At 45.5% G+C, this 25,465-nt stretch overlaps 1 protein-coding gene and 2 long non-coding RNA genes across 11 annotated transcripts in view; 1 reads left to right on the forward strand and 2 right to left on the reverse strand.

Annotated features, from left to right (window-relative positions):
• Window positions 1–25,067, reverse strand: part of SEC14L1 (SEC14 like lipid binding 1) — a 61,065-nt gene extending 35,998 nt beyond the window's left edge. For 4 of the 9 annotated variants that reach the window (XR_003610715.2, XM_028112485.2, XM_028112487.2 and 1 more), the window contains exons 1-2: window positions 24,952–25,066; window positions 22,892–22,984 (exon numbers count right to left, since the gene is read on the reverse strand). Coding sequence is in view for 6 of the 9 variants with exons in the window: in XM_028112485.2 (XP_027968286.1) it covers window positions 22,892–22,954 (63 nt within the window). In the remaining 3 variants the exon portion in view is untranslated. Of the gene's footprint in view, window positions 1–2,832; window positions 2,981–22,891; window positions 22,985–23,768; window positions 23,873–24,951 lie in introns of those variants that run through there. The other 5 variants (XR_003610714.2, XM_028112483.2, XM_028112484.2 and 2 more) reach the window with 4 other exon arrangements.
• LOC114216133 (uncharacterized) lies at window positions 6,253–12,172 on the reverse strand. The gene is made up of 2 exons (XR_003610717.2): window positions 9,153–12,172; window positions 6,253–6,586 (listed from the first exon to the last, which is right to left on the reverse strand). It is a non-coding gene; the product is annotated as an uncharacterized LOC114216133 (long non-coding RNA).
• Window positions 18,319–20,153, forward strand: LOC148163357 (uncharacterized). The gene is made up of 2 exons (XR_015769300.1): window positions 18,319–18,892; window positions 19,047–20,153. It is a non-coding gene; the product is annotated as an uncharacterized LOC148163357 (long non-coding RNA).
• Window positions 25,068–25,465: the final 398 nt, after the last annotated feature.

Below are 25,465 nucleotides of genomic sequence, written 5' to 3' on the forward strand. Positions count from 1 at the left end.
TCAACCAGGTGCCTGGCAAAGGTCCCTCCTGAAGAGGAACATGAATTAGCACTACATGAAGTTCTATCCATTTTAAGATTTTCTACCACAAATTTTCCTAACGCTCTGGGTCCTAGAAATAAACGCTAGTACATGACCAAAAAAAAAAAAAGTGAGCAAAGGAGCAGCAGGTAAACCCCCCAAAAGAGCCGGGCACCCCCCACAAAGTGCCCCTGCCCTGCCCCCTCCCCCCAAAGGTCAGTGAGCCTGACACTGGATTTTATCCTGCACATACGGAAGTTTGGGTCCCGCTACCAAACTGTTCCTGGTTCACAGCAGAGAAATGACTATACGTCACTATTACACGACAGGCAGCAGAGTCCCGGGACTTCTCAGGATCTGAATCATTGCTAAAAATAAAACAAGCCAAAGAACTGTCCTTAGAAGAAAAATAATCATCTAAATCTATTAAAAACTTAGCATGTTTGGGGCACCTGGCTGGTTCAGTCGGTAGAGCACACGACTCTTGATCTCAGGGTCATGAGTTCAAGCTCCACATTCAATGTAGAACTTACTTAATAATAAAAAAAAAATTAGAGGGGCGCCTGGGTGGCTCAGTTGGTTAAGCGTCTGCCTTCAGCTCAGGTCATGATCCCGGGGTCCTGGGATGGAGCCCCAAGTCAGACTCCCTGCTCGGTGAGGAGTCTGCTTCTCCCTCTCCCTCTGCCCCTCCCCCAGCTTGTGCGCACGCTCTCTCTCCCTCCCTCTGAGAGAAACAAAATCTTTAAAAAAAAAATAGCATGTTTACATTCGGCTAAAGCAAAGCTGCCAACTCCTAACAGCAAGACAGTTTCAGTTGTTCCTGGTCAAAGACAAACATCAAACCATCCTTCTCTCCCTGAGGTGTGCAGCCAACTGAAGAGCTAAAGCTTTGATTTGGTAAGATCTTCTAGAATACTCTTACAGTACTTTTTTTTTTTTAAAGATTTTATTTATTTATTTGACAGAGAGAGACATGGCGAGAGAGGGAACACAAGCAGGGGGAGTGGGAGAGGGAGAAGCAGGCTTCCCGCCGAGCAGGGAGCCCGATGCAGGGCTTGATCCCAGGACCCCAGGACCTGAGCCGAAGGCAGATGCCCAACAACTGAGCCACGCAGGCGCCCCATCTCTTACAGTACTTGTAATATATTCCTTTAAAAATTTCTGGGCAGGGCACCTGGGTGGCTCAGTCGGTTAAGCGACTGCCTTCGGCTCAGGTCATGATCCTGGAGTCCCGGGATCAAGTCCCACATCGGGCTCCCTGCTCAGCGGGGACTCTGCTTCTCCCTCTGACCCTCCCCCCTCTCATGCTCTCTCTCTCTCTTATTCTCTCTCTCAAATAAATAAATAAAATCTTTAAAAAAAAAAAAATTTCCGGGCAAAACTACTTGGAAACTTTTGTTAACACAATTTAATAGATTGACACAGAGCTTTTGAGCTTTCAAATAAAATTCCAAGTACGATCTAGCGTGCTTGATTAAACTGCATCTTCTGCTTTTTAGCCTAGATTAGAAAGCTAGGGCCTGCACTGGTTCAACTGTGTCCGATTTCTGAAAAGAGCTCAAGACTGACATCTCACACAATAGCCTGGGGGTGATTTCAGTTTGTTTACTGTCTTAAAGATAATCAGTGATGACATTTCTGACTATTCGTCCTTAGGCACGGTCACAGGGAGCTCTACGTCAGAGGTTTTTCCACATTTCCCTTCACAGCACCCTTGACATCTCAGTAACTTTTCCACAGTGCCCCAAAGTCAAAAGAAATACCATTTATTATTAGGTCCAAACAACTTAAAAAGCATTTGTGTCCTAATAACTTAGTAACCATCTTAAATAATACTACATTTAAATTGAGGGAAAACATGTTTTTGTTTTCTTCCTAAATACCCAAGATTACTTGTGAGCATACGTACTTGGGTACTAGGGAGGCTTGGAATCACAGTGGACCCTCCTACTCTGGTTTCCTGTGGCTCACTGATTCTCATGTGGCAATGGCTTTTTAGCATAGCAACCAGCGAAAACCCGGCGCCACAAAGATGCAACACCCTTAAAAGAAATGCAAGGGCGCCTGGGTGGCTCAGTCAGTCGGGCAGCTGCCTTTGGCTCAGGTCGTGATCCCAGGGACAGACCCCTGCATCGGGCTCCCTGCTCAGCAGGGGGTCTGCTTCTCCCGCTCCTTCTTGCCCTCCCCCAATTGCGCCTGTGCGCGCTCTCTGATAAATTAAATCTTAAAAAAAAAAAAAAAGAAATGCAGTGTGATCTAATCTTAAAATGTGAGCTGATGACTATCACTGTGTTTCCTCAAAAATTAAAAATACCCTACAGCCCTGTGGTGTTCTAGGGGGCCTCAGAACAGCGAGGGAACTGTGGCTCCGAGTGCTTTAAATGGTATTCATTTGTTCACAAATTCTTCTGCCTATATAAAGAGGAAGTATTCAAAATCTAAAGAAACGAGCTCCAATCAATTGATCATCTTCCACCATCAAACTTTCTATCAAAAACAAAGGGTCCAGTGTTCTAGCAAGTTTCCAATGTCTGCATAGAGACCTTTAAAAATCGACGAGAGGGGCAAGCAAACTTTTCCTGTAAGTAGAGGGCCAGATATCAAATATTTTAAGCTTTACGGACCAGACAGGTTCTGTCGCAAATACTCAGCACTGCTGCCACCAACACGTGAGCAAACGAGCACAGCTGTGCGCCGATGAGACTTTACTTAGAGACACCGAGAAATGAATTTCATATGCTTTTCACATGTCAGAAAATGTTATTCTTTGGGATTTTCCCTACTCATTAAAAAATGTAAAAACTAGGGCACCTGGGTGGCTCAGTCGTTAGGCATCTGCCTTCGGCTCAGGTCATGATCCCGGGGTCCTGGGATCGAGCCACTGCATCGTGCTCCCTGCTCAGTGGGGAGTCTGCTTCTCCCTCTCCCTCTGTCCTTCCCCCCTGTGCACGCTCTCTCTCTAAAAAAAAAAAAAAAAAAAATCAGTTCCTCAGTCTCCCGAGCCACATTTTAAGTTAAAGAAGTTGCTCTGATATTCTTGCCTGACTTACAATGAATAACTGAATGCTGTAACAAACATTTTGACCTGACAACTCCACACCTTTGTCCTAGTTAGTGTCCTTAGAATGTCTGCAGGGCGGTGCTGGCAGATGCCCCAAATCATAAGCCTTATGATAAATTTCTTCTCTCCACAAAACCCAGAGTCATTCATACTTACTGATAGGTTGATTATATTAGTCTGAGTTTCAAATCTGTTTTATTAATTAGGCTTTGTTATTTAAAGCCTTTTGTCCAGACGTAGAATAGAAGGCTGTATCCCCTATTTTAAAACTTCTGGCACCAGAGGGAATTTTTTAGAAAACAGGCAACCTCCGAACTCATAACACCGATCACAAAGCTAACTTAAGGGTAAACATCAGTTAATTCCTTCAAAGACAGCTCACTGAGGCAGCTCAACACTGAGGCAGCTCAACGCTCTCTTCAGCCCCTCTGAGGCTGCTCTCCTACCCCTCGGTGCACCCCCTTCCTGCTCCACCCGCCCCCAACTGGATCCCTGGTATTCCTTCCTTCTCTAGGTCCCAAGAGTCTCAGATCTAGTTTTGTTTTCTGCCTAGAATGTAACTTTCGTAACTGTTTTTTTTTCTTTTTGCTGACAGCCTGAAAAGCATCTCTTCTGTTTTCTAGTTTACAAATATTAACCCAGAGTTTTAAAATAAATTATAGGAAAAATAAAAAATAAAATAAATAAATTACAGGTTTTACTCTTGATTCTAACAGATCCAAATATCTTAGAAAAGCCCTACAGAATCAAAAAGTGTTCACTTCTTTTTTAGTGCCAATGTTTTCTGTGGCAATATGTAACAAATAAATTGTGGTATACCCACCCAATGAAACACTCTTCAGCAATACAATGTAACAAACTACTTATGCGCACATGAATGAATCCAAAATAATTATGATGAATCAAAGAAAACACCAAAAAAGTACGTGTGATTCTATTTTTGTGACATTCTAGGAAATGGAAACCAATTTATACTAACAGAAAGCAAATCAGTGGTTGCCTGGTGGTAGGAAAAAAGAAATTACAATGGGGCATAAAGAATTTCTGGGGTGATGGATATGTTCATTATCTTTATTACAGTGATGGTTTCAAAGGTATATACACATGATAAAACTTACCCAACTATACATCTTTTAAAATGCACAGTTTATTATTCATCATTTATACCTCAGTAAAGCTAAAAAATAAAAATAAAAACACAAGTACACATAGGTTTAACTGACAAAGCCAACTTAGGAAAGCATTTCTAGCAGTGCTCAGGATTTCCTGATGAAGGAACCCGATTCACCATCATCCAGCACGGAGCAGGCACAGGCCAAGGGCATTTGACAAGGAACACAGCATGGCAGGCTTTATTCCTAATCATCAAACACTGAAAGCAGCTGAGATGTCCCACAAAAGACGGATAAACAGACTGGGGCAAATCCATACAAGGGAGTATTACTCAGCAATAAAGAAAAATCAGCTGTCAACCCACAAAAATACATGGAAGAAACTTCAATGACTATTGTTTAATGCAAGGAGCCTGTGTGAAAAGGCCGCGTCCCATATGATTCCAACCACGTTGACACTCTGGTAAAGGACAACTATGGAGACAGCCGGAAGCTCAGTGGCTCCCAGGTACTGGGAAGGAGAAGGGAGGGAGGAGTAGGTGGAGCACAGAGGGCTTTTTGGGCAGTGAAACTATTCCATAGGATACCGTAATGTGGACACATGCCATTCTACACGCATCCACACCCACAGAATGTGCAACACAAAGAGTGAATCCTAATGTAAATTATGGACTTCAGTTAATAATGATGTATTAATACTGGTTCATCAATCGAAACGAACACACCACACAGGATGTCAATAACAGGGGAAGGGGCACCTAAGTGGCTTAGTGGGTTAAGCGTCAGACTCTTGATTTCAGCTCAGGTTCTGATCTCAGGATCGTGAGATCAAGCCCAGCGTCGGGCTCCATGCTCATTGTGGAGTCTGCCTGGGATTCTGTCTCTCCCTCTGTTCTTACCCCTGCTCACGCGAGTGCTGTGCGCCCGCTCTCCATCTCAAATAAATAAGTAAATGGGGAAATTATAAAGGGGTATATAGAAACTCTCTGTACTATCTGCTCAATTTTCTGTAAACCTAAAATTATTCTAAAAAAAAATCATACCTATTAAATATGAAGAAAAGGGGCAAAAACCTATTAACTGTGCTGTAAGAAAATAAAAAGACAAACTTCTTTTCAGAAGAACCTAGAGAAATTCAGAATATCACTTACTCAGCAAACACTCTCTCCCTTCCCCATGACAGGCACTATAGGGCAGGTGCTGAGGGGGCACGAACAGAAGGCAAGGACCGTGTGTGAAGACCATTCACCATGGGGGAAACAAGCCTGAGAACAGACTCCCAAACCACCGCCTACTTACTGAATCCTACGTTTGCACCATAATCGGTTTCACAGAGATTAATGCGTTTACTAGGCAGGATCTTTCTATGAAATGTTTCTCTCTACTTTGAAATGAGGAAATGGGAGGCTGAGAGGAGCAAATGTCCCAGAATCTGAACCCGGGTATGCCCCACTCCTGATGCAGATGGCCTCTGAATCTCAGAGCACAGACCCGGAGAAAAGAGACCAGCTTCAAATCCCAGCTCTGCCCTCAGCCGGAGGATGGCCTTGGGAGGTTACTAAATTTCCTCAACTTCTTTAATGTACAGAATTGTGGAAGATTAAAAAAGAAAATGTTTAGTAGATCCTCACATAGAATAAGAACAATAGTCAAAACATGCAGCTACATGTGTTCACATGCCCACTGCACATGAACTTCCCAAAGAGGAAGAGAGTGACGAACCGTGGGTAAGGACACGGCCACCCAACAGTCCCAAGGAGCCAACTCGGCGATGCATAAAAAGAGGAAGGACACCTTACCTTTTTAACGCAAACAGCTTTAAAAACTAAAATTTTTTTTGACATTTACCTTTTCTATTATACTTCGAAAATGCACCCCTCAGAAAATCCACGTGTTCACCAGACTAAAATGACACAAGATGCAAATCTCATGAGGCTTTGGTGGAAACCAACTATGTTAAGTTTATAAATAGCCAACTAAAAAAAAAAAAAACTTGGTATAAATACTATCATATTGGTCTCCCTCTTTCTATAAGGAAAAGAAAAGGCAAACAGAAGATAAAGATAGAAAAATTCTTTATTTCAATTTCAGCATTGTGGATAAAATATTCCCTCTGTAATATAAAATAAATACAAGAAATAAAGGGATTTAGCTAGTTAAATGATTAATTAGCTAAATATAAAATACTCAGTTACTGGAAACAAAAAATATGGCTCTGAAGACAAACATAACCAGAGGTGGGAAGAGAACTTTCATAAAATACATGGGGGCTGGCAGGAGGGTGCCAGGTAACAAGATGTTCTCTGAAAAGTTTGCAGTTACAGGCAGCCTTGAATCAGGCCTGATGTTAATGGTATTAACGTCTTCCACAGAACGAGGAAATACAATATACCTGGAAGGGAAAGAACTCACGTCAGGAAACTAATTGCTCAGGTCCCGCAGTGGCCTGAATAAATGTAAACATTAACCTGCTGTTCCCACAGTCTCGGAAGAGCCATCCACCGTTCCCCAGACAAAGCCCTCCCCGGGTGGTCTCGCACAACTGTTGACCAAAGACATGATGCTGCACCAGCACTTACGGCCTCAGAGGGACTGTTTTATTTTATTTTTATTTTTCAAATGGACTATTTTAAACTCAGAGTGCTAGCAACTTTCGATCCTCCCTGCACCCCGACCCCACGAATTACCAGGTATTTGACTCAACTACCCACAGTGTCCTTTCCCTCCGCTCCTGCAGCACCGTCTCCTCAGGACTAAGACACAAACCAGGGAGGCACACCACAGAGCCAATGCAGAGCTTTGGACCTTGATTTGAAGGCCAGCAGTACCCACCGATGAGCAAGAGGCTTCCGTTAAAGAAAAGAGAAAAGATGGGGAGATAGGGCCCTGGGGGAAAAAGTTTTATTGCCCAGCAGGGAACCGGGTCAGACACAGTTCAGAGGGAGAACCAGGAGGAGAAAGGGAGAGGAACTTTAAAGCAAAGTCCAAAAACCAGCCCTGTCCAGAATCAGGAGAGGCAAGGGTCGAGCATCAGCGGCTGGCTGGTGAGATCGGGGTTTGTCTGGAGGTGAGCCAGCTGCAGGCAGTCCACCCCTACATGCTGGCAGGCTGCGCCACAGTCACTGGGCGGGCAGCCAGGTCAAGGACCACCCACTGGCCGAGCCAATTCAACCTCAGTTCTCTCCCTTGTACAGTGGAATAAGAGAAGACCTACTCCAAAAAGTACACACTTCCAGTTGTAAGTCAGTCAGTGGAGCGTGAGACTGCAGACCTCAGAGCTGTGAGTTAAAGTCCCACACTGGATATAGAGCTTACTTAAAAGAAAAGGCGGCGGGGGGGGGGGGGGCACCTGGGTGGCTCAGTCAGTCAGTCGGTTAAGCGTCCAGGTCAGGATCTCAGGGTCATGAGATCAAGCCCTGAGTTGGGCTCCTTGCTCAGTGGGGAGTCTGCTTGGGGATTCTCTCTCTCTCTCCCCCTCTAACCCACACCCCTGCTCACGGGCACACACTCTCTCTCTCTCAAATAAATAAATACATCTTTAAAAAGAGAAAAAAAACAGGTAAGTCCTGGGGATATAATGCACAGCACAGTGATTATAATTAATAATACTGTACTGCATATTTGAAAGGTACTAAGAGTACGTCTTAAAAGTTATCACAAGAAAAAAATGTGTAACTATGTGAGGTAATAGATGTTAAATAAACTTATTGTGATGATCATTTCACAAATATGTACATATATCAAAGCACTATTATTCATCTTAAACTAATACAATGTTAAATGTCCATTATATCCAAATAAAGCTGGTTGGGGGCCCCACCCACAAGGTAAGTGTAAGCAATAAATGAGATACTGGCAGCATCCTCAACTTCTTCTGGGTCTAACTTAGATCTGTGGAAATTAACACAGTGTATACATTTTTTAAGATTTTATTTTTAATTAATCTCTATACCCACCATGGGGCTTGAGCGTACAACCCCGAGATCAAGAGTCATATGCCCTTCCAACCAAGCCGGTCAGATGCCCCAAAAGTTTTAAACTTTGAAAGTTAAAAATATGATACAGTTGTATTTGAGGACCATTTACAAAACACTCAAAAACTCCTTTCATGAAAAAGAAACATGACTTTAAGAATCATAAACATAAAAGGACCACCACACACACCTTTCCACTGTAAGGTGACAGAGTCAAAATGTGTACACTGTGTGAATTTCCACAGCTCTAAGTCAGATCCAGAAGTTTGGGGACACTACCATCCCTCTTTTCCATTCTCAGTCTCATCAATCAAAACTTAGAGGACAGTCAAACAAACTACCACTATGGGTTCACTGTATAGAAGGGTTATTTAAAACAGCTGGACCAACAAACCATCAAGTGAAGCACCCCCTCCACACAACCTCTGGTCGTTTTCAACCTCAGGCTGTGTTTCCAACAAAACCCAACTTAAGGACCTGGCTGATATGGATTCATGCAAGTATAGCAAAATCTAACTCCAAGTAACTGGGTACCAGGCTTGAATAATGTACAAACCCCTTTTAAGAGAAAAAAGCTTCTTTGGACCTTTGGTGTTGACCAATTATTTCTATTATTATATTACTTAAATACATACAAACTAGGTAAAAGCTCATACAATTATGAAGCCCATGACATACGTTTACTAGGAAGGGTGACAACTTGTTGGAGCTGATGGCTCCTTCAGCATAGACACAAACTGGTGGCCAGGGCACCGTGCTTTCAGACCTGACGGCTGGCTGGGAGAGGCTGCAGGTGACCCACCATGCCCACTGCTTTCTTTAGTTAACCCTTTACTTGTACAGCTCCCTGTCTGCAAGGTACCTTGGCCTATACTTGGCTCAAATACATCTTCTACATATTAATTCCACCTCAATTCTTTTTGTATTTGCTTCCACCATAAAAATAGTATTATTTGGCACCCCCAAATAAACATAACGGCAAACCATGTTCTGTCCCATAGCACTTAGCTATGTCAGGCATCCAGATGATCTCAATGTGTTCATACTTTTTTCAGACTGTCAAAATAAAAAGCACAACATTAACCAATCCCTATTAGAGAATTAAAGGACACTACAGTTGACCCTTGAACAACGAGTTTGAACTGTGCAGGTCCAAATATACACAGATTTTTTTCGATACAGTACAGTATGGTAAATGTATTTTTCTTATGCCTTTAACGTTTTTTTACCTTGTTTGATTGTAGGAATATGGTATATGATAATATACAAAATCTGTATTTATCAACTGCTATGTGACCAGTAAGGCTTTGGTCAACAGTGGGCTATTAGTGGTTAAGTTTTTGGACAATCAAAAGTTATATGCAGATTTTTAACTGCACTGGGGGAAGGGGGGAGGTCCGTGCCCCTAACCTCTGTGTTCAAGGGTCAATTGTGGTTAGAAAAAAAAGAGGTAGACACATCTTTTAAGTTGATCTTTATACTTAAGATACCACCGTCAATAAATCTTGAAGGTCAAATGTTTCATAGGCCACAATTACTTAAGCCCCAGGGAAACAAGAGTGTCCAGAGTGCTATGAAAGGTTTCTCCTCTCTCAGGTTTTCATGTGCAATCACATGACTGATCCATGCGTGGTCCAATGGCAACCAAAACACACCATGATTTACCAAACCCATTCCTAATCCATAAATTGTTTTGTCTAATAAATAGCAAACAGAGTATAGGTGGCAACAAAAATAGCAGTTTTGCATATTCCTATTCAAATCAAGTTGGGATTTGGCAGAGTACTGTTTTACTTTCCAGAGTGTAAAAAATAAATCCATGGACTTCAGAAAAGCATCTGGTGTTCCAGCGTATCGCAGCTGTCAGCTTTGAAAGATGCCATGTGTTTGCCCACATAAAAGAATGTAATGAGCTATGGAAATATTATCCGGTTTCATGAACCAGAATAAAAACTCCATCATCAGTAGGCTGAAAGTAGGAGCTATTTTAATCCATCAGGAACATATCTGTCGTGCACTATTTATTAGAGGCCTGTTACACAAGTCGCACCTCCCAGACTGTCCAGCGCCCACTTCCCTATTCTCTCTGCTGCTTCTCTCCCCCTACGGCCGGAGCCCACCGTTGTACTTCACTGGCTCTACACCTGCTGTTAGATGCTGTTCTTTCTTCAGAAACCAGGCGCCTGGGTGGCTCAGTCGGTTGGGCGTCTGCCTTCAGCTCGGATCATGATCCCAGAGTCCTGGCATCGAGTCCCGCATCGGGCTCCCTGCTCAGCGGGGATGTCTGCTTCTCCCTCTCCCTCTGCCCTTCCCCCTCCTCTCTCTCTGAAATAAATAAAATCTTTAAAAAAAAAAAAAAAAAGAGGGGCGCCTGGATGGCTCAAATGGTTAAATGCCTGTCTTCAGCTCAGGTCATGATCCCAGCGTCCTGGGATCAAGCCCCACGTCTGGCTCTTGGCTCAGCAGGGAGCCTGCTTTTCCCTCTGCCTCTCCCCCTGATCATGCTCTCTCTCTCTCTCTCTCTGTAGCTCTGTGTCTCGAATGAATAAATAAAATCTTTAAAAAATAAAATTAAAAAAAAAAAGAAACCAACAGCAACAGCAACCATGAGATGTAAGTTACAGATATACTTTGAATACAGGGGACCAAATTCAGTGGTAGAATTCTTCAAGGAAGCTGTCTTTTGGATCTAGAATCTACTAATACAAAGGACAAAAAAAAAAAACCTAGAGAGATATGCATTTTTTTGGTTGATATTATAGTCAAAAACTAGATCTTAAAAGTATACAGTAAACACGACAGCCGAAAAGTGGAAGCAACCCAAGTGTCCACTGACGGATGAATAGATGAACAAAACGTGGTATATACATCAAATAGATTATTCAGCCTTAAAAAGGAAAGAAATTCTGACACCTGCTACAACATGGATGACCCGTGAAGACATGATACTGAGTAAAATAAGCAAATCACAAAAGGACAAATGTTGTAGGATTCCACTCATATAAGGAACATAGTTCTAATCAGAAACAGAAAGTAAAGAAGGGGCAGGGTGTTTACCAGGGAATGGGGGTTGGGGAGCTGGTGTTTAATGGGTACAAAGTCTCTGTGCGGGAAGGTAAAAAAGTTCGGGGGATGGATGGCGTTGATGGCTACATAAGGTGGACCCGTTAGCACACTGAACTGTACACTTGGAAATGGTTAAAATGACAGATTTTATATTAGTGTCTATTTACCACAATACAGTATAGTACAAGTACAGGTTCTTTACCTGAAAATTAGCAAAGTCATACAAATAACTAAATTAAGACAAGTTCAAAGAAACACATGCTTGTAACTTTGGTATCACTAAATAAACTCAAGAACAACAGTCTGAGAAGCATATAAAGCAAATAAATAGTCTCCGTCTTGGCACGTTAAATCCTTCAAAAGAAAACATAATGTAGTAAGAATCTCTTGACACAGCCTGTTAAAGAATCTAGTCTTTTCAAAAAATTTAACAGTTATAACTGAAACCAACTTCCCTTCCTCCTATTCCATTTGCTATAAATTCTAATTAAGGAGAGCTACACCAGTGGTTCTCAAACCTGAGCAGGTATCAGAATCACCTGGAGGGCTGCGAAACCACGCTGTGGCGCCCACTCTCAGAAAACCCCGATTCAATAGAGAATCAGAACTTAGAACTGCTAGAATTTGCATTCTAAATCAACTTTGTGTTAAAAGCAAAATGAAGATAACAGGTGTTTGAGCAAGAGTCCTAATATTAATAGCATAAATCCTGCAATACAACCAATGATCTCTTAAATTTACTTAAAATCTGTACCTTACAGCTTTTAGGTCTGGACTTGGTTTTTAAGACATACACAGGGATTAAGCTAGGAAAAAGAAGAGAAACACACACATTTATGAGTAGGACTACCTAATGCTACAGAATAACTTATTCATTAAGGAAAAAAAGTCATATAATAATCAACCTTTCAGGTTTAAACCTGAAGATATCTCAAAAAAAAAAACAAAACAAACTAGAATACCATATTACCAGAGTCAATAATTTTTTTTTTTTAAGATTTTAATTATTTGACCGAGAGAGACACAGCAAGAGAGGGAACACAAGCAGGGGGAGTGGAAGAGGGAGAAGCAGGCTTCCCGTGGAGCAGGGAGCCCGATGCGGGGCTCGATTCCAGCACCCCGGGATCATGACCTGAGCCGAAGGCAGACACTCAATGACTGAGCCACCCAACAATTTTTAAATGAATTTCACGTTCTATAGGAGAACCACAGAAATGAAATTCTTTTATAATTGGTATTCATCACGATGGGAGAAAAGCCACCCAAAACACCAAATGATACATAAACCAGGACACATTTTTTAGTCAACTATAGTGCTTATATACTTCAGTTCACTGAATATGGACTCTGTTTTACCCACAAAACATGATTTGAGTTAGATTCCTTCAAAACATGACTCAACGACAAGTAGCAAATACCTCCAACCAAAAGAGCATGATCCAATGTGACCTTCTGTCAGAATTTTCATTACCAGAAGCAGAAGTTCCACAGGAACACACGCATATATTCCAAGACTGACTTACTCCTTAGACAAATATATTTGAGAGCTTACTATATGCTCAAGTTACAAGCTGAAGGTGGAGAGACCAGTGAGGTGACGGGGCCATGAGAACACAGAGAGGGAATCCCACCTAGGAGAAGTGAGTCCAACCAGTTAGAGCCAGCCACGTGGGAAAGAGGGAGGGAGGAACCCCAAGCAGTCTGCAGAAAGGCGCAGAAGCCGTGGGGAATAACGGCATACTGTTGAAACTCCCACTGGTCCGATATAACTGGATGTGCAGCAAACGTGGGGGGCTCATGCGGGGAGATGAGGCTGGGGAGAGAGGCAGGAGAAGATGGGGAAGGGCCCCGGGTACCAGGCTGGGTACGAATCTGAGCCTCACCTTGAAGGTGCGGGGCAGACACTTAAGAACTCCAACACGGAGCATGTTCAGGTTTACAATCAGAGCCCCTGGCAGCAGCCCAGAGAAAGAGGAGGTGGGTGAGATGGCGTCAGCAGTCCGAGTCCAGAAGCCCTGAAAAGGATGCCAGGAACTGTCATCCTGTCATCGGAGAGGAGCCAACACGATCGGAGACAGGCAGATTCAGAAACAATTCGGGTGGGGCACCTGGCTGGCTCAGTCAGAGGAGCATGTATGTGACTCCTGACCTCGGAGTCGTGAGTTCAAGCCCCACATGGGGTGTAGAGATGACTTAAATAAGTGAAACTTAAAAAAAAGAAAGAGAGAGAGAGAGAGGAAGGAAGGAAGGAAGGAAGGAAGGAAGGAAGGAAGGAAGGAAGGAAGGAAGGAAGGAAGGAAGGAAGGAAGGGTGAGTTCGTTCGTTCATTCGACGTTCTGGACAGGGGAGGGTCTGGTCATCACTGAGGCCAAGGGGCGCGCAGGGAAGGCAGCCAGGGACGCCGAGGTCTCTGGTCTGAGGGCAGGGCCGGCCACATGGCCGTGGCACTCAACAGAAGCAGCAGATCAAAGGTAAAGGCAGAGCTTCAGAGACATTTTATTGGGGTTTTTTGTGTATTTGTTTTCTGTTAGGCTGTGTTCTTTGCGCAGGCAGGAGGAGGGAGTGAATTCTGTTTCAGAGACACTGAATTTGTGTATAGTCAAATGGAGATGTCCTAGCAGGCAGTTGGCTAGGAATCTGGAAGCTCCTGAGTGGGAGTGTAGGCTGAAGATAAACTTTGAGATCTTCTGTTTATAAAGTAACAGTTGAAGCCATGAGTTAAATGAGGCTGCCCAGGAAGAGATGTCAGGTGAGAGAGAACTGGATCGTTCTAAAATAGCATTAACTACCAATTATAACACCATGATGCTTATGAGGGCCAGAAAACACAAAATCTATAACCGGTGGTCCCCAAATAGCAAGACAAGTATGAGAGGAGGAGTCCATCTGCCAGCAGAAAGGGTGGGAGTGGGGGGTGAGAGGCAAGACTGGTCAGAGGGCAGAGGCTGGAGAGTTCCACAGGCAGCCTCTGGTCAAATATGCAAGGCACCGGCACTTACACACCGGATGCTTATCAGTAACTCAAAGTATGCTCTGAATACTCTAGTGCGAAACAAGCAGGAGAGCCATGAAACAGATGGTAAGATTTCTGAATGGAAAAGGGATCCAGTACATCAAGATACATAAAGTTACCTTATATAGAGTGATAATGATATATACATAAACTTTTCATTAAAAAGAAAAAGGCTAGTTCTCCTAACATCAAATTGTACCTTGCAAAAGAATTTGAATGCAGGATATGCTCTCTGTTTCAACATGTAAAATCACTCCCCTAGAAATACACAAAACTGTTTCCCTCCTGTACAGGTTAAAATCAAGAAAGAAGAATCAGTTATGACACCAGCAAGCCAAGTCCTCTCTTCGGTGAACTTCTCTGTGGACGCTTCTCCAACCAGCCTGATAGCCCTACCCAGGGCTCAGGTGGAAGAACCACCGGGAGCCAGACCCCTCAGACCACTGCCCCCCGACCTCACTAGCCCCCAGCCAGGCCTCCACCAGCACCCGCTCGCTGCTCCTGCTACCCACAAACCCTCTCAGTCAAACCTGCCAATAGATGAACTCCTTTCAACTGCTTTCTGTGTGAAACATGAGGACCAATGAAGTGGGTTAAAAAGTAACTACAAATAAACCCAGGAGTATTTTGCATCTTATTTGCAATTCAACATCCTTGAAGAGGGTCACTGGGACCAAAGAGGAGCAGCAGGTTTTTGCCACTAAATAAATAAAGCCAATCTCCATCATCAAGCATTTCAACAGAGCCGCTAGAGTCGCTGAACTGACTCGAGGCTGCATCGGCTCCTATCAACTACCGGGAACAATTAGCCAAAGGTTAAGAGGACGGGGCTGGGCGATGCCCCAGTTTCTCTAATAAAGTGAGGGCATGAAAGGAAACAGGGAAGGGAGAATGTGGGAGAAGTGTGAGGACTGAAGACACAAAAACCAAGAGCGATGGCTGATCCAGAGTGGGAACCAAACACTGTCTGAAAAGACATCGTTCTTGACAGTAGAGAAAAGTCTGAACACAGTGTTTTCATTAACTGTGATGATGACATGGCAATGGAGTTTACAACAGAAAAAGGTCCTTACTGGTTAGAGATACGTGCTGAAGGATTTATGGATGAGTTCACAAGATGCCTGAAATCTGCTCTAAATACACCAGGAAAAGAACAAAAGGGGGGGGGGACAGATGACACAATAGTCAGTGGCAAAGCGCTGCTCCTGCCAGAGCGGGGTGATGGGGCCGCGGCGTTAGCTGCACGCTTCATGCTCTCTACTCACGTATGCTTGAAAATGTCCATAATACAAGGTTTCGGGGTTTTTGTGTGGTATTTTGTGTTTTCTCGGATTTCTGCACACCTCGCCCTCACCCCAAAAAGACCAGACTCGGTCCAACTCCACGTGGGGCTCCTCTCATACTGCAGGCACACACACAAGTCTACCTGGGGTCCCCCCAGGTGTCCCCTGCTGTTTTGATACAGGAAATAAAGCCTAAATATAAGTACAAATGCCTGTTTCATCTAAAAGAAATCTTAAAAATAAAAGAAATATACACATTCAGAGAAGTCATTTACTCAACAGCAGCTCTGTTGAAATGCTTGATGATGGAGACTGGCTTTATTTATTTAGTGGCAAAAACCTGCTGCTCCTCTTTGGTCCCAGTGACCCTCTTCAAGAATGTTGAATTGCAAATAAGATGCAAAATACTCCTGGGTTTATTTATAGTTACTTTTTAACCCACTTCATTGGTCCTAATGTTTCACACAGAAAGCAGTTCATCTATTGGCAGGTTTGATTGAGAGGGTTTGTGTGTAGCAGGAGCAGCGAGCAGCGGGTGTTAGAGGAGGCCTGGCTGGGGGCTAATGAGGTCGGGGCGCAGTGGTAAATCAAAGAGGCAAGGAGCTGAGTCAGATCCTGCTTTAGATCTCCTTTGGATATTTCCTACTGAGCCACAACTGTCTTCACCCTAGCACATTAAAAATAATTCGGAATGCATAATGTGCTGGCAAGTGGGTGTAAGAGAAGGGAAAATGCCTAGTTCTATACAAAGTAGCATGTAATGAAAGTGTACTATAATTGTCCATTTCCAAAACTAAGTAAGCTTGACTAATTAGACCCCAGCTTGTATTAAATGCAATAGGACTCACGCTGTAGCACTCGAACACCCTATAAATGAGAAGAGTACAGCGTCCCCCCACTGAAAACTGACCTTAATACACCATCAGAGAAATTGGATCACTTCCCTCCATTCCTAGACTTGAATAAATTGTTTAAAGTCAGCTACCCAAAATACACGAACACTGCTTATTCACCTCTGAGTAAAAACAAATCCTACCGCGTATTAGGCTGCCCGAAGATCTAATACCACCTCAGTCAACGAGAGGATGTATTTCAGTACCACCATGAGAAACTCGGACACCAGAGCCAGGGATGCCAAAAGGCCCAGGGATGAAATCCAGGATGAGAGGAAGAAGATGTGTTCTTCTCGAACAATGAGAGACGGGATGACAACACTTCCAACTAAATGCTGCTCAAAACCCAACGTGCATGCAGCTCAGGTCAGAGGGAGAAACAGTGAAAAGTGGGACAGGTGGCTCAGAATTTCTTCAGGAGAATGGACGGGGCTTCCAGAGGCAGCCAGCTGCCAGAAGGAGTGAGCAAGGACAAAGCAAGTCTGGGTTCCAGCGGGACTTGTGCTCCCCCACCCCAACCAACCCGAGGAACAATGTGGAAGTGGGGCGGCTTGTGTGCCAGGCCGACTCCTCAGGAAGCACTCTATTTCTCGGATTTCTGCACACCTCACCCTCACCCCAAAAAGACCAGACTCGGTCCAACTCCACGTGGGGCTCTTCTCATACTGCAGGCACACATACAAGTCTACCTGGGGTCCCCCCAGGTGTCCCCTGCTGTTTTGATACAGGAAATAAAGCCTAAATATAAGTACAAATGCCTGTTTCATCTAAAAGAAATCTTAAAAATAAAAGAAATACACACATTCAGAGAAGTCATTTACTTACTGATTGATTTCACCTCGTATTTGGAGGTAGGCAAAGGGCTGGATGTAAAGAAGGAAGAGTGGGGGGCACAGGTATCGCCAGGCCCCGTCTTCCCTACTTTGCTAACTGCGGGCTAACTCCTCCGCACCGCAGCCTTACACTAGGTAACTGGCCTCGTCACTGGGTCACCCAGCTGGTTTGTGGCAGGGATTAGATGTGCACCCAACTCAGCACATCTGTCCTTCCTGCCTTCATCAGCTGGTCTTAGCGGGAAGCCAGGAGGCACCTGGGGAAAGGGAACCCAGGAGACGCCTGGGGAAAAAAAAGGAAGAGCTAAAAACACAAAGAATGAAACAAACAAAAATAAGAGAGAAGAGCAAAAGCAAATTTAGTGGTGGTGGGCCATTTAATCAACAACTGTACACTGGCAAATAGCTTTTCTGTTTGTTCAACCTATAAAAATACACTGCTTAAACTACTAGTAAGGTGCCTGTCAACAGAGCTTCGCATAATTTATGAAGATGTAAAAAAAAAAAAGTCAAATTCATCATAAAAGGGCTCTGTTCCTAAGGGAAGTATTGGTTAATTGAAGGATCATCGTGCGTTACTTCTATTCCACAGAGAAAACGTAAATCTCTTATCTGAAAACAGACCACAGAGTTACATTTTAGATCTGAGTTTCCATCAGACCCACCTCCCAAGTCCTCACATGCAAAGTTCCTGCGCACAGACGTCAGCTGACCAAGTGCAATCCAAGAGCCTACTACGGGTTTAGGGCCAACACCTGAGGGAACAGGGGAAAATAATCTGCAAAGTCACTGCCCCTGAGGAACATAGACAATAGTTGTATGGAACCCTGAGAATAAACGAAACTCTAGTTAGAAGGGGAAGTAGCTAACCCTGACGACCCTGATAAAAAAGAGTCAAGGAAAGGGAGAGAGACCCGGGTGGTCCCTCAGAGGCCCGGGGAAGAAGCTAGGTCAGCAGGACCGAGATTCAAAGAAACAGACGGGGAAAAGCAAGCAGCTCAGGCGAGGAAGGAAGTGTCAAAACGGTGTAAGGGCCGGAAAAACACTGTGTGGCAACCGGAACAGCACAGAATAGATTTAAAAATGCCTATTTGTGAAGTAAGGTTACTTACTTCACAAAGGGAGGACAGGAAGGTCCTCGAGGAAGAGCACGGGAGTTTAGAGCAGGTGAGACAGTAAGAGGTCACCCAAATGGGACTGCCACGCGGACACAGCGTCTGGCAGCAGAACGCGGGGTGACCTGAAGGCGTACAAGACGGAACAAGAAAACAACTCACTCGGGCAGTGCCGGGAGAGAAAGGAACAGAAACGGGGGACCCGAGGGCACAAGCAGAGGCTGTGTCTGCTGGGCCACAGATGGTGGCGGGGGGGGGGCTGGAAGAAGGCCGGTGCTCCTGAGAGCGGGCCCGGGCGCACCGTGCTGGCGCGGAAGGCAGCGGGGCCTGCGGCGGGGCCCCTCCCAGCACGCGCTCCACGGGGTCAAAACGACAGCTGTCCTCAGGAGGAAAGGGAGGAGAGGCCAGTCCTCGCCCCACTTGTGCATGCGGGCACAGAGCTCCCTGGGCCACCGCAGAGGACAGCGGCAGGCCTTCTCCTCTCCCCGCACCCACACCCGGAGGTACCCCCGCACCCAGAGGTACTGGACCCCTCCCGGTCGCCCTCCCGCGCCTCTCTTCGACCCGCTCCCTACCTCCTTCACCCCTCCTCGGGTTGGTAGTAAGAGGCCTGTGACGTCAGGAGGGGGAAAGCTGTGCCTGAAAATGTTTCGTTTTAAAACGGTTTTCCCCCAGAAATGTCAACGTGAAACACTCTCCCGCAAGCGCGTCAGAGTCCTCCCTGCCATGCCAAGCTCCTGCTTTGTGGGAACCCCTCGCTCCGCCTGGGCAAGACCCCAAATCTTTTAAGCGTCCTTCAGGGATTCAACATGCCTCCCAACAGCCCGGGCAGAGGCTGGACAAGTCAGAGGCATCCCGGGGAACAAGAACCTTCAGAAGCCCCCGCAGGGTGCAAGGAACGACGGACTTGGGAAGCAGATCTCTGCCACTAAGTGCGCCTCGGGCTCCTCACCCTCCGAGGTGAGACAGGGGCTTTCGGGCCATTTCTCCACTCACTGAAGCCCTAACGTGCTGTTTCTGGGCAAACGTCTCACAAAAGCAAGCCCTTAAAATGCTACAAGCGCCCGCTGGAAAACTCTACCTCCATCTTGCTTGTTTGCCATTTACGAGTCAATGGGAACATCAACAAGATTTCTTCGTGCTACGGGTATACTGATCCCAAAACAAATGATCAATTTTAATTAACTCAATCAAATGCAATTAACAAATCTGATGTCCACTGTGTCGCTATTTTTGGAGGCAATTTCCACCTGAACCATTTTCTGGCAATACTACACTCAGTCACACCTCTGCTTGACAGATAAGGCCATGTTCTCACTGAGTGGCATTTTCCCCAACAGTCTCCTCCCCCCAGGGACCCCCCATGAAGCAAGATTTGGAGCCTCCAATCAACCACCCACCGCCCCGGCACCCCCACCACTACCCAGCTCTCGCTGTGGCGCTCTCTCAAAACCCTTTCCCTTGGGGGGGGCACCCGGCTGGCTCAGTCAGCAGGGCATGGGACTCTTGGGCTCTGGGTTGCGGGTTCGAGCCCCACACTACGTGTGGAGCTTACTTAAAAAGGGCAACCTGAGGATCTTTGTGGGGACGGAAATGCTCTGTATCTTGACTGTATGAATATCAGTATCTTGGTTGTGATACAGTATTATAGTTTTGCAAGATGTTCCCATTGGACAAAAATGGGTAAGGGTACATGGCATCTTTCTGTATTATTTCTTATGATTGCATGTATATCTAAAAGTATCTTGAAATTAAAAGTTTAATTAAAAAAATTTATCCCTTGATGCTATAGTTCTGTTCTTGCTTTAATTGTGTCTCTCCTCGCTCTGAAGAACTGCAAAGAATATTCCCAGACTTATTCTATTATACTACTGTTTCTTCTCAATGAAAAAAATAATAATAAAGCAAGGTAAATAAAGAGAATTTTATGACGTACAATTTCAGTCCGAAAAGTGGCCAATGACACCACACAAAAATCACTAAGGACTTAAAACACTCTAGCTTCTATCTAATTCTGGAAGAACTTATTTCATTTTCAGATTAAAAAATACTTTCCACAACCCGAAAGAAAATGACTACTTGCCTCAAAACAAAAGCAATTTAAAAATGAGTTAATTTTAAAAGCCTGGGGGGATGGTTCAGATCTTGAATTTCAAATTCTCCTGTAAATCCACATATAAAATGGGCAGGACAAACTTCACCATTTTGAAAATAGTCAAGTAAGGAAAATATGGAAGTTGATCATTAGTCAAAACTCCTCTTTATTAATCTAGTGTCTGCAGAAGAGACCAAAAAAAAAACCTCTGCCTCCCACAATCAGGGCAGCACTGAGCTTTTCAGATCATACTTAATGTTTTAGAGAACAGAACGCACCACCCCTGGCTCCTGGTTCCTGTGTTCCCCTGCCGACCCGGCCTGGCCAGCCCCTGGGGCAGTTCTCGGCCTCAGAGGGAGCCACTGGGCTCCACTGCTCCCCACACCTCTCCCCCACCTCCGCCAGCGTCTGCCAACTGAAAAGGGTTAGGCCACCCACCCTGGGCAAATAATCCACAGACTGGCCAATAACCTACATCCTTGCTCCAGGGGAGAGATGCCCAGATCGAGCCTCTCTAGAATCTGAAACATGACAAGACTCGGTCACTTAGAAACTGAAAGAAAGCAACAAGAAATGCCACAAAGTTGGACTAGGGCTTGGAGGGGCTTTGAACAGCTAAAACAGCACCAGAGCTGAAGCCACAGGGGAGGGCAAACCAGGAGTGAGCAAAGCAGCCGACTGGCAGGAGACTGGCAGGAGACGGGGAAGAGAGGCTCCCCCCTGTGGAGCAAGGCCGAGTCCCACGGGGTGAAGTTCCAGGGACAACTGCAGCCAAGGTTCCCCAGAGCTGCCGGGAACCACCTTCCAACGCCCAGTTCTTGGAGCTCAGCCCAGCCAGCTCGCATTCCTGCACTTCTGTGCGATTCACATCACCACATCACACCACATGTGTTCCCTCGAACAATACCCCTTCTCAAGCTCTCTGGAGTGGGTCTTTGCTGCATACAACCAAAAGCCAAAGCAGTACACATAACATGCAAACAGGAAACAAGCCTCTCTGATAAACCATTAACATAAAATACTGAACAGTCCTGGTATTTAAGGGAAACACGGTGGCGCCAGGCTGGCTCCATCAGTCAAACACACGACTCTTGATCTCGGGTTCGGGGGTTCGAGCCCCACACAGGGTGTAGAGATTACGTAAAAGTAAAATCTTCAAAAAAAAAAAAAAAAAAAGGAAATACAGAACTAAAAGCACCACCCCCGTGCCAAAAGAAAAACCCCCAAAACCTCACACTGACAGAGAAGAGGCACAAGGGAACTTTCTGAGGTACTGGATGGAAAGGTTCTGCATCCTGACAGAGGTGTGGGTCACTCTTTCATCAAAACTGATCAAACTGTACACCTAATGTTAACGTGACCATCTCAATGTATGTAAATTATGTCTCAATTTAAAAATTTCCTAAATCTAAATTGTTTCCTTGAGACGACTTGCCTTTTGGGGGTTATTTTTCAAAACCATATTGCTCCAGATAAATCTCACAAACAAGGTTGCGCAGAAACAGCCAGATGCAAAAACACCACCTGAGTTTCTAGTTAAATATAGAACAGAAACAGCCAACACTCATCAATGGTGCTCGAAGTCAGAGCAGCGAAGTCAGAGCAGTGGCTAACTTTGAGGTGGGAGGGAGGGGGCAAGGGGGATTTCTTGCTGGGCTGGTATGTTCTGGATCTTGATCTTGGTCCAGTTTGGCATTTTCATCGTTATGTTCGTGACAAAAGCATTTCCTGTACGCAGGTTATATTACACCTTAACAGTAACACAGAAAAGAAAGGAGAAGAAGGAATACCCAAAAATATTCTAAAAGTGATTTGGAAAGATTTGTTTTGCATCTGGTGAAATGCTTATTTTCAGCCAAACTCTGCAGATAAATAACAAAGAAAATTAAGACTTGAGTTACCCCGTTTGTGGAATTCTACTATGCCTCACGAACTTGATGTCAAGGGGAAAAACTCATTCAGCAGAGGCCTTAGAATAATCTAAATTAAACTCCATCCCATAGTGTTCATTGCTATGTAAGTGAATACCCGGACAACCAGAGCGCGCTTCTGAATGAGCAGCAGAGGGAAAAAAACCACTCTGCACATCCCTTTTCTATTTCAACAAACAAACAAAAAGACCAAAATCCAGAAGAAGTATTTTCAGAATCGCACTTCTGTGTTTTCAAAGAGAGAATTAACTCAAATTCACATATTAACCAGAGGTGCGTTTGTAAAAAACAAACATGCAGGTTTTCATTTTTAGAGATTTATGGTTTAAAAACATTTCATGAACTCTAGATCTGGATCAAAAGCATAAAAACAGAATAAGTAAAAGTGGAGCAATGGAAACAAATTATAACATTTACATCCATTTACAGATCATCAAATTTGAATACTTAAAAAAAAAAAAGCCAAAGACTAAATTAAAATGTAAAGTACTTACAGCCATAATTAATTCAAAGGGGTGTTTATACACCCTCACGGGTGACTGGTATTTCTGCACCATGACTGTAACACAATAGCAATCCTCTCACACCTGCAAAACACAAATATATATGATTTAAAAAAAACCATGATTAAGTCTGGAAAAAATTAAGTCTGCATTTACTCATCATACCACAGTCTAACTGTAGAAAGGGACCTCAATAATTCTCTACACACAAAAACCCAAAGATGACACTTGGACTATACAAGGAAGGAGAAGGTAATTAGACAGTAAGAAAAGGTGAAGGAAGTCCAAGTGTCATGAGGGAAACAGCTCTGCTCTGCCTCCTAGGGCCTCTCCAGGGGCTGGACTGGGTACAGGATCCCAGTTCTTTCCAGCACTGAAATGTTATATGGTCCGATTATTAGTTCTTGAATCATTTTCCCTTCCACAACTTCTACAAGAAGCCAAATAAAAATTATGGCACTTCAAGATATTAAGTCTGAAGACACACAAAAATAAAAATGGAAAAAAATACTATTGTATTTCAAATTATGGAATACTCCTCAAAAGCTAGCTTTAAAGTAAACCTGGCAATCCCTGTTTTCTAACTGCATAGACTACAATTTCAGAGACCTGTCTTCCAATGGCAGCAACACCAAGCACTCCAGCTGGGTGGAACCTCCAGCCTCAAACAGCTGTGATACCTGTCAATAATCCACTAAATGCTGGAGCCTACGACCCAGAGGAAGGAATCCTCCTACAAGGTACCTATTCCCACTCTGGTGCCAGCCTACACGCATTTTTCTGAAAAACACACTTTTTTTGGAGTCCTTTGCGTGACTTTGATTCCCTATTTAAAAGTGAGGAAGAAAAATAAATCCAAAGAGCCTACCTGTCCTGCTGAGAATAATCATTAAGAATGTTACTTCATGTGAATATGGTCAGAGGATATTCAAATGTACAAAATGGAATATCCTCAAGGAGCCCAAAGTCTAGCTGTAATAAAAAAAAAATTATGGAGATATATTTTATTTCAGAAGATTCTTATCTACATTATTACATTTAACCAGGTCTGGAACTCTCTCTGGTGTGTTTGTTTAGCATATCTCTCTGCAAGAACAGGTTATGTTGGACAACAGCACTGGCATGTTACAGAATTACTCTCGGTGACCTCAAACCAGTCATTTGACTTCCCTCGGACTCAGTTTCACCTCTGGAAAATGAGGTTTGAGGTGAGATAATCTCGAAGGACTTCCAACTCTGAAATCTTGACACTCAGAGCCAAACTCCGGAGTCCTCCATGTCACTCCACTGGAAGCCGGCATTAATATCGATTCTGGGACTGGCAGGTCCTGCCGCGCGGGGACCACATTCTATTTCGTTTTGTAAACCTAACAATGCCGGTGCACAATTTTTAAATTGGGAAAATTAACTTTAGAGCATCGCCCAGAGACGGGGAGGCTGGTCACAGGGTATAAAAAGGGATGCGGGGGTTGGGGGAGACTTAAAAAGCAGAATGCTCGGCGAAGATACTCTAACACCCATTCAGGATTCCACTGCCCGGAAGAACCCAGAGTGACTACGCTGGGGAACCTGCTAATTCACGAGCTTCTGAACTCCTGCCAGTGCCCAGCTTCGGATGCTCAGGTCCAGAGAAACGTCCTACGTGGGAATCCGGACTTACAACGGCCAAGTGGCATCCTGGACCAGGGCAGCCTCTATTGCATGACAATTGGTGCTTAAAAATCAGCCAATGGCCAGAGCCAGGGAGTCCACCGCGCGCAGGCGGAGGGGCGGCCGGGCCCTCGGGCCGGTCTAGGGAGTCCAGCGCGGCGGGCCCCGCGCCCCCAGCCCCGGCCAGCCCGGCGGTGGGGAGCCGAGAGCGGGCTTGGACCCCAAACTCTGCTTCCCGCAGGGAGGGCTCCCGGAGTGGGAAGGCGGGGGCTACGGGGGGCTACCGAGGAAGCGGGGGCGGTGGGTCCCCTCCCTCCCGGGCCGAGGGGCCGCGTAGAGCCCCGCGGCGCTGGGAGGGGCAGGGGGCGCGCTCGGAGCCCGCCGCGGCGACGCGCGCCTACCTCTTGTCAGAAAGGCCGGGCCCGGGACGCGGGGCGGCGGGGGGCGCTCATGCTGGCGGCTCCGTGGTGCCGTCGCCGTTCCACTGCCCGCGGCCGCAGCTCCGCGGCCGGTTCCGGGGAGTGGACCGGGGGGCGGGAGCGGGAGGGGCGCGGCGAGGCTCGAGTGGTTGTTACGGGTGACGGGGAGGGCGGGGCCGGGCGGCCGGAAGGAGCGCGCGTGCGCGAGCGCGGCCGAAGGACGGAGGCGGGCGCGACGACGGTTGCTAGGGGAGGGGGCGGGGAGCCACAACCCGGGCCGAGCCGCGCTGCGCAGGCGCCATCTCGGGGGCCCGGCGGGCGTGGGAGGAGTTCGGAGCTGGCGCAGGCCCTGACGCACAGGCTGGTCTCACTAGAGGCCGCTGGCTCCGCCCTGTTTGCGTCACGGGGCGGGGCTAGGACGAGGGGCGGAGCGAGACGCCAAAGTGGGTAGCGAGCTGGGCGGGGAGTTCCGCTGAGTTGGAGCAGGCCGGTCCCC

This window comes from Eumetopias jubatus, unplaced genomic scaffold (genome assembly GCF_037043125.1).
Source record: "Eumetopias jubatus isolate StellerSeaLion01/CBP00866 unplaced genomic scaffold, mEumJub1_p1.0 scaffold_10, whole genome shotgun sequence".
Lineage (NCBI taxonomy): Eukaryota > Metazoa > Chordata > Mammalia > Carnivora > Otariidae > Eumetopias > Eumetopias jubatus.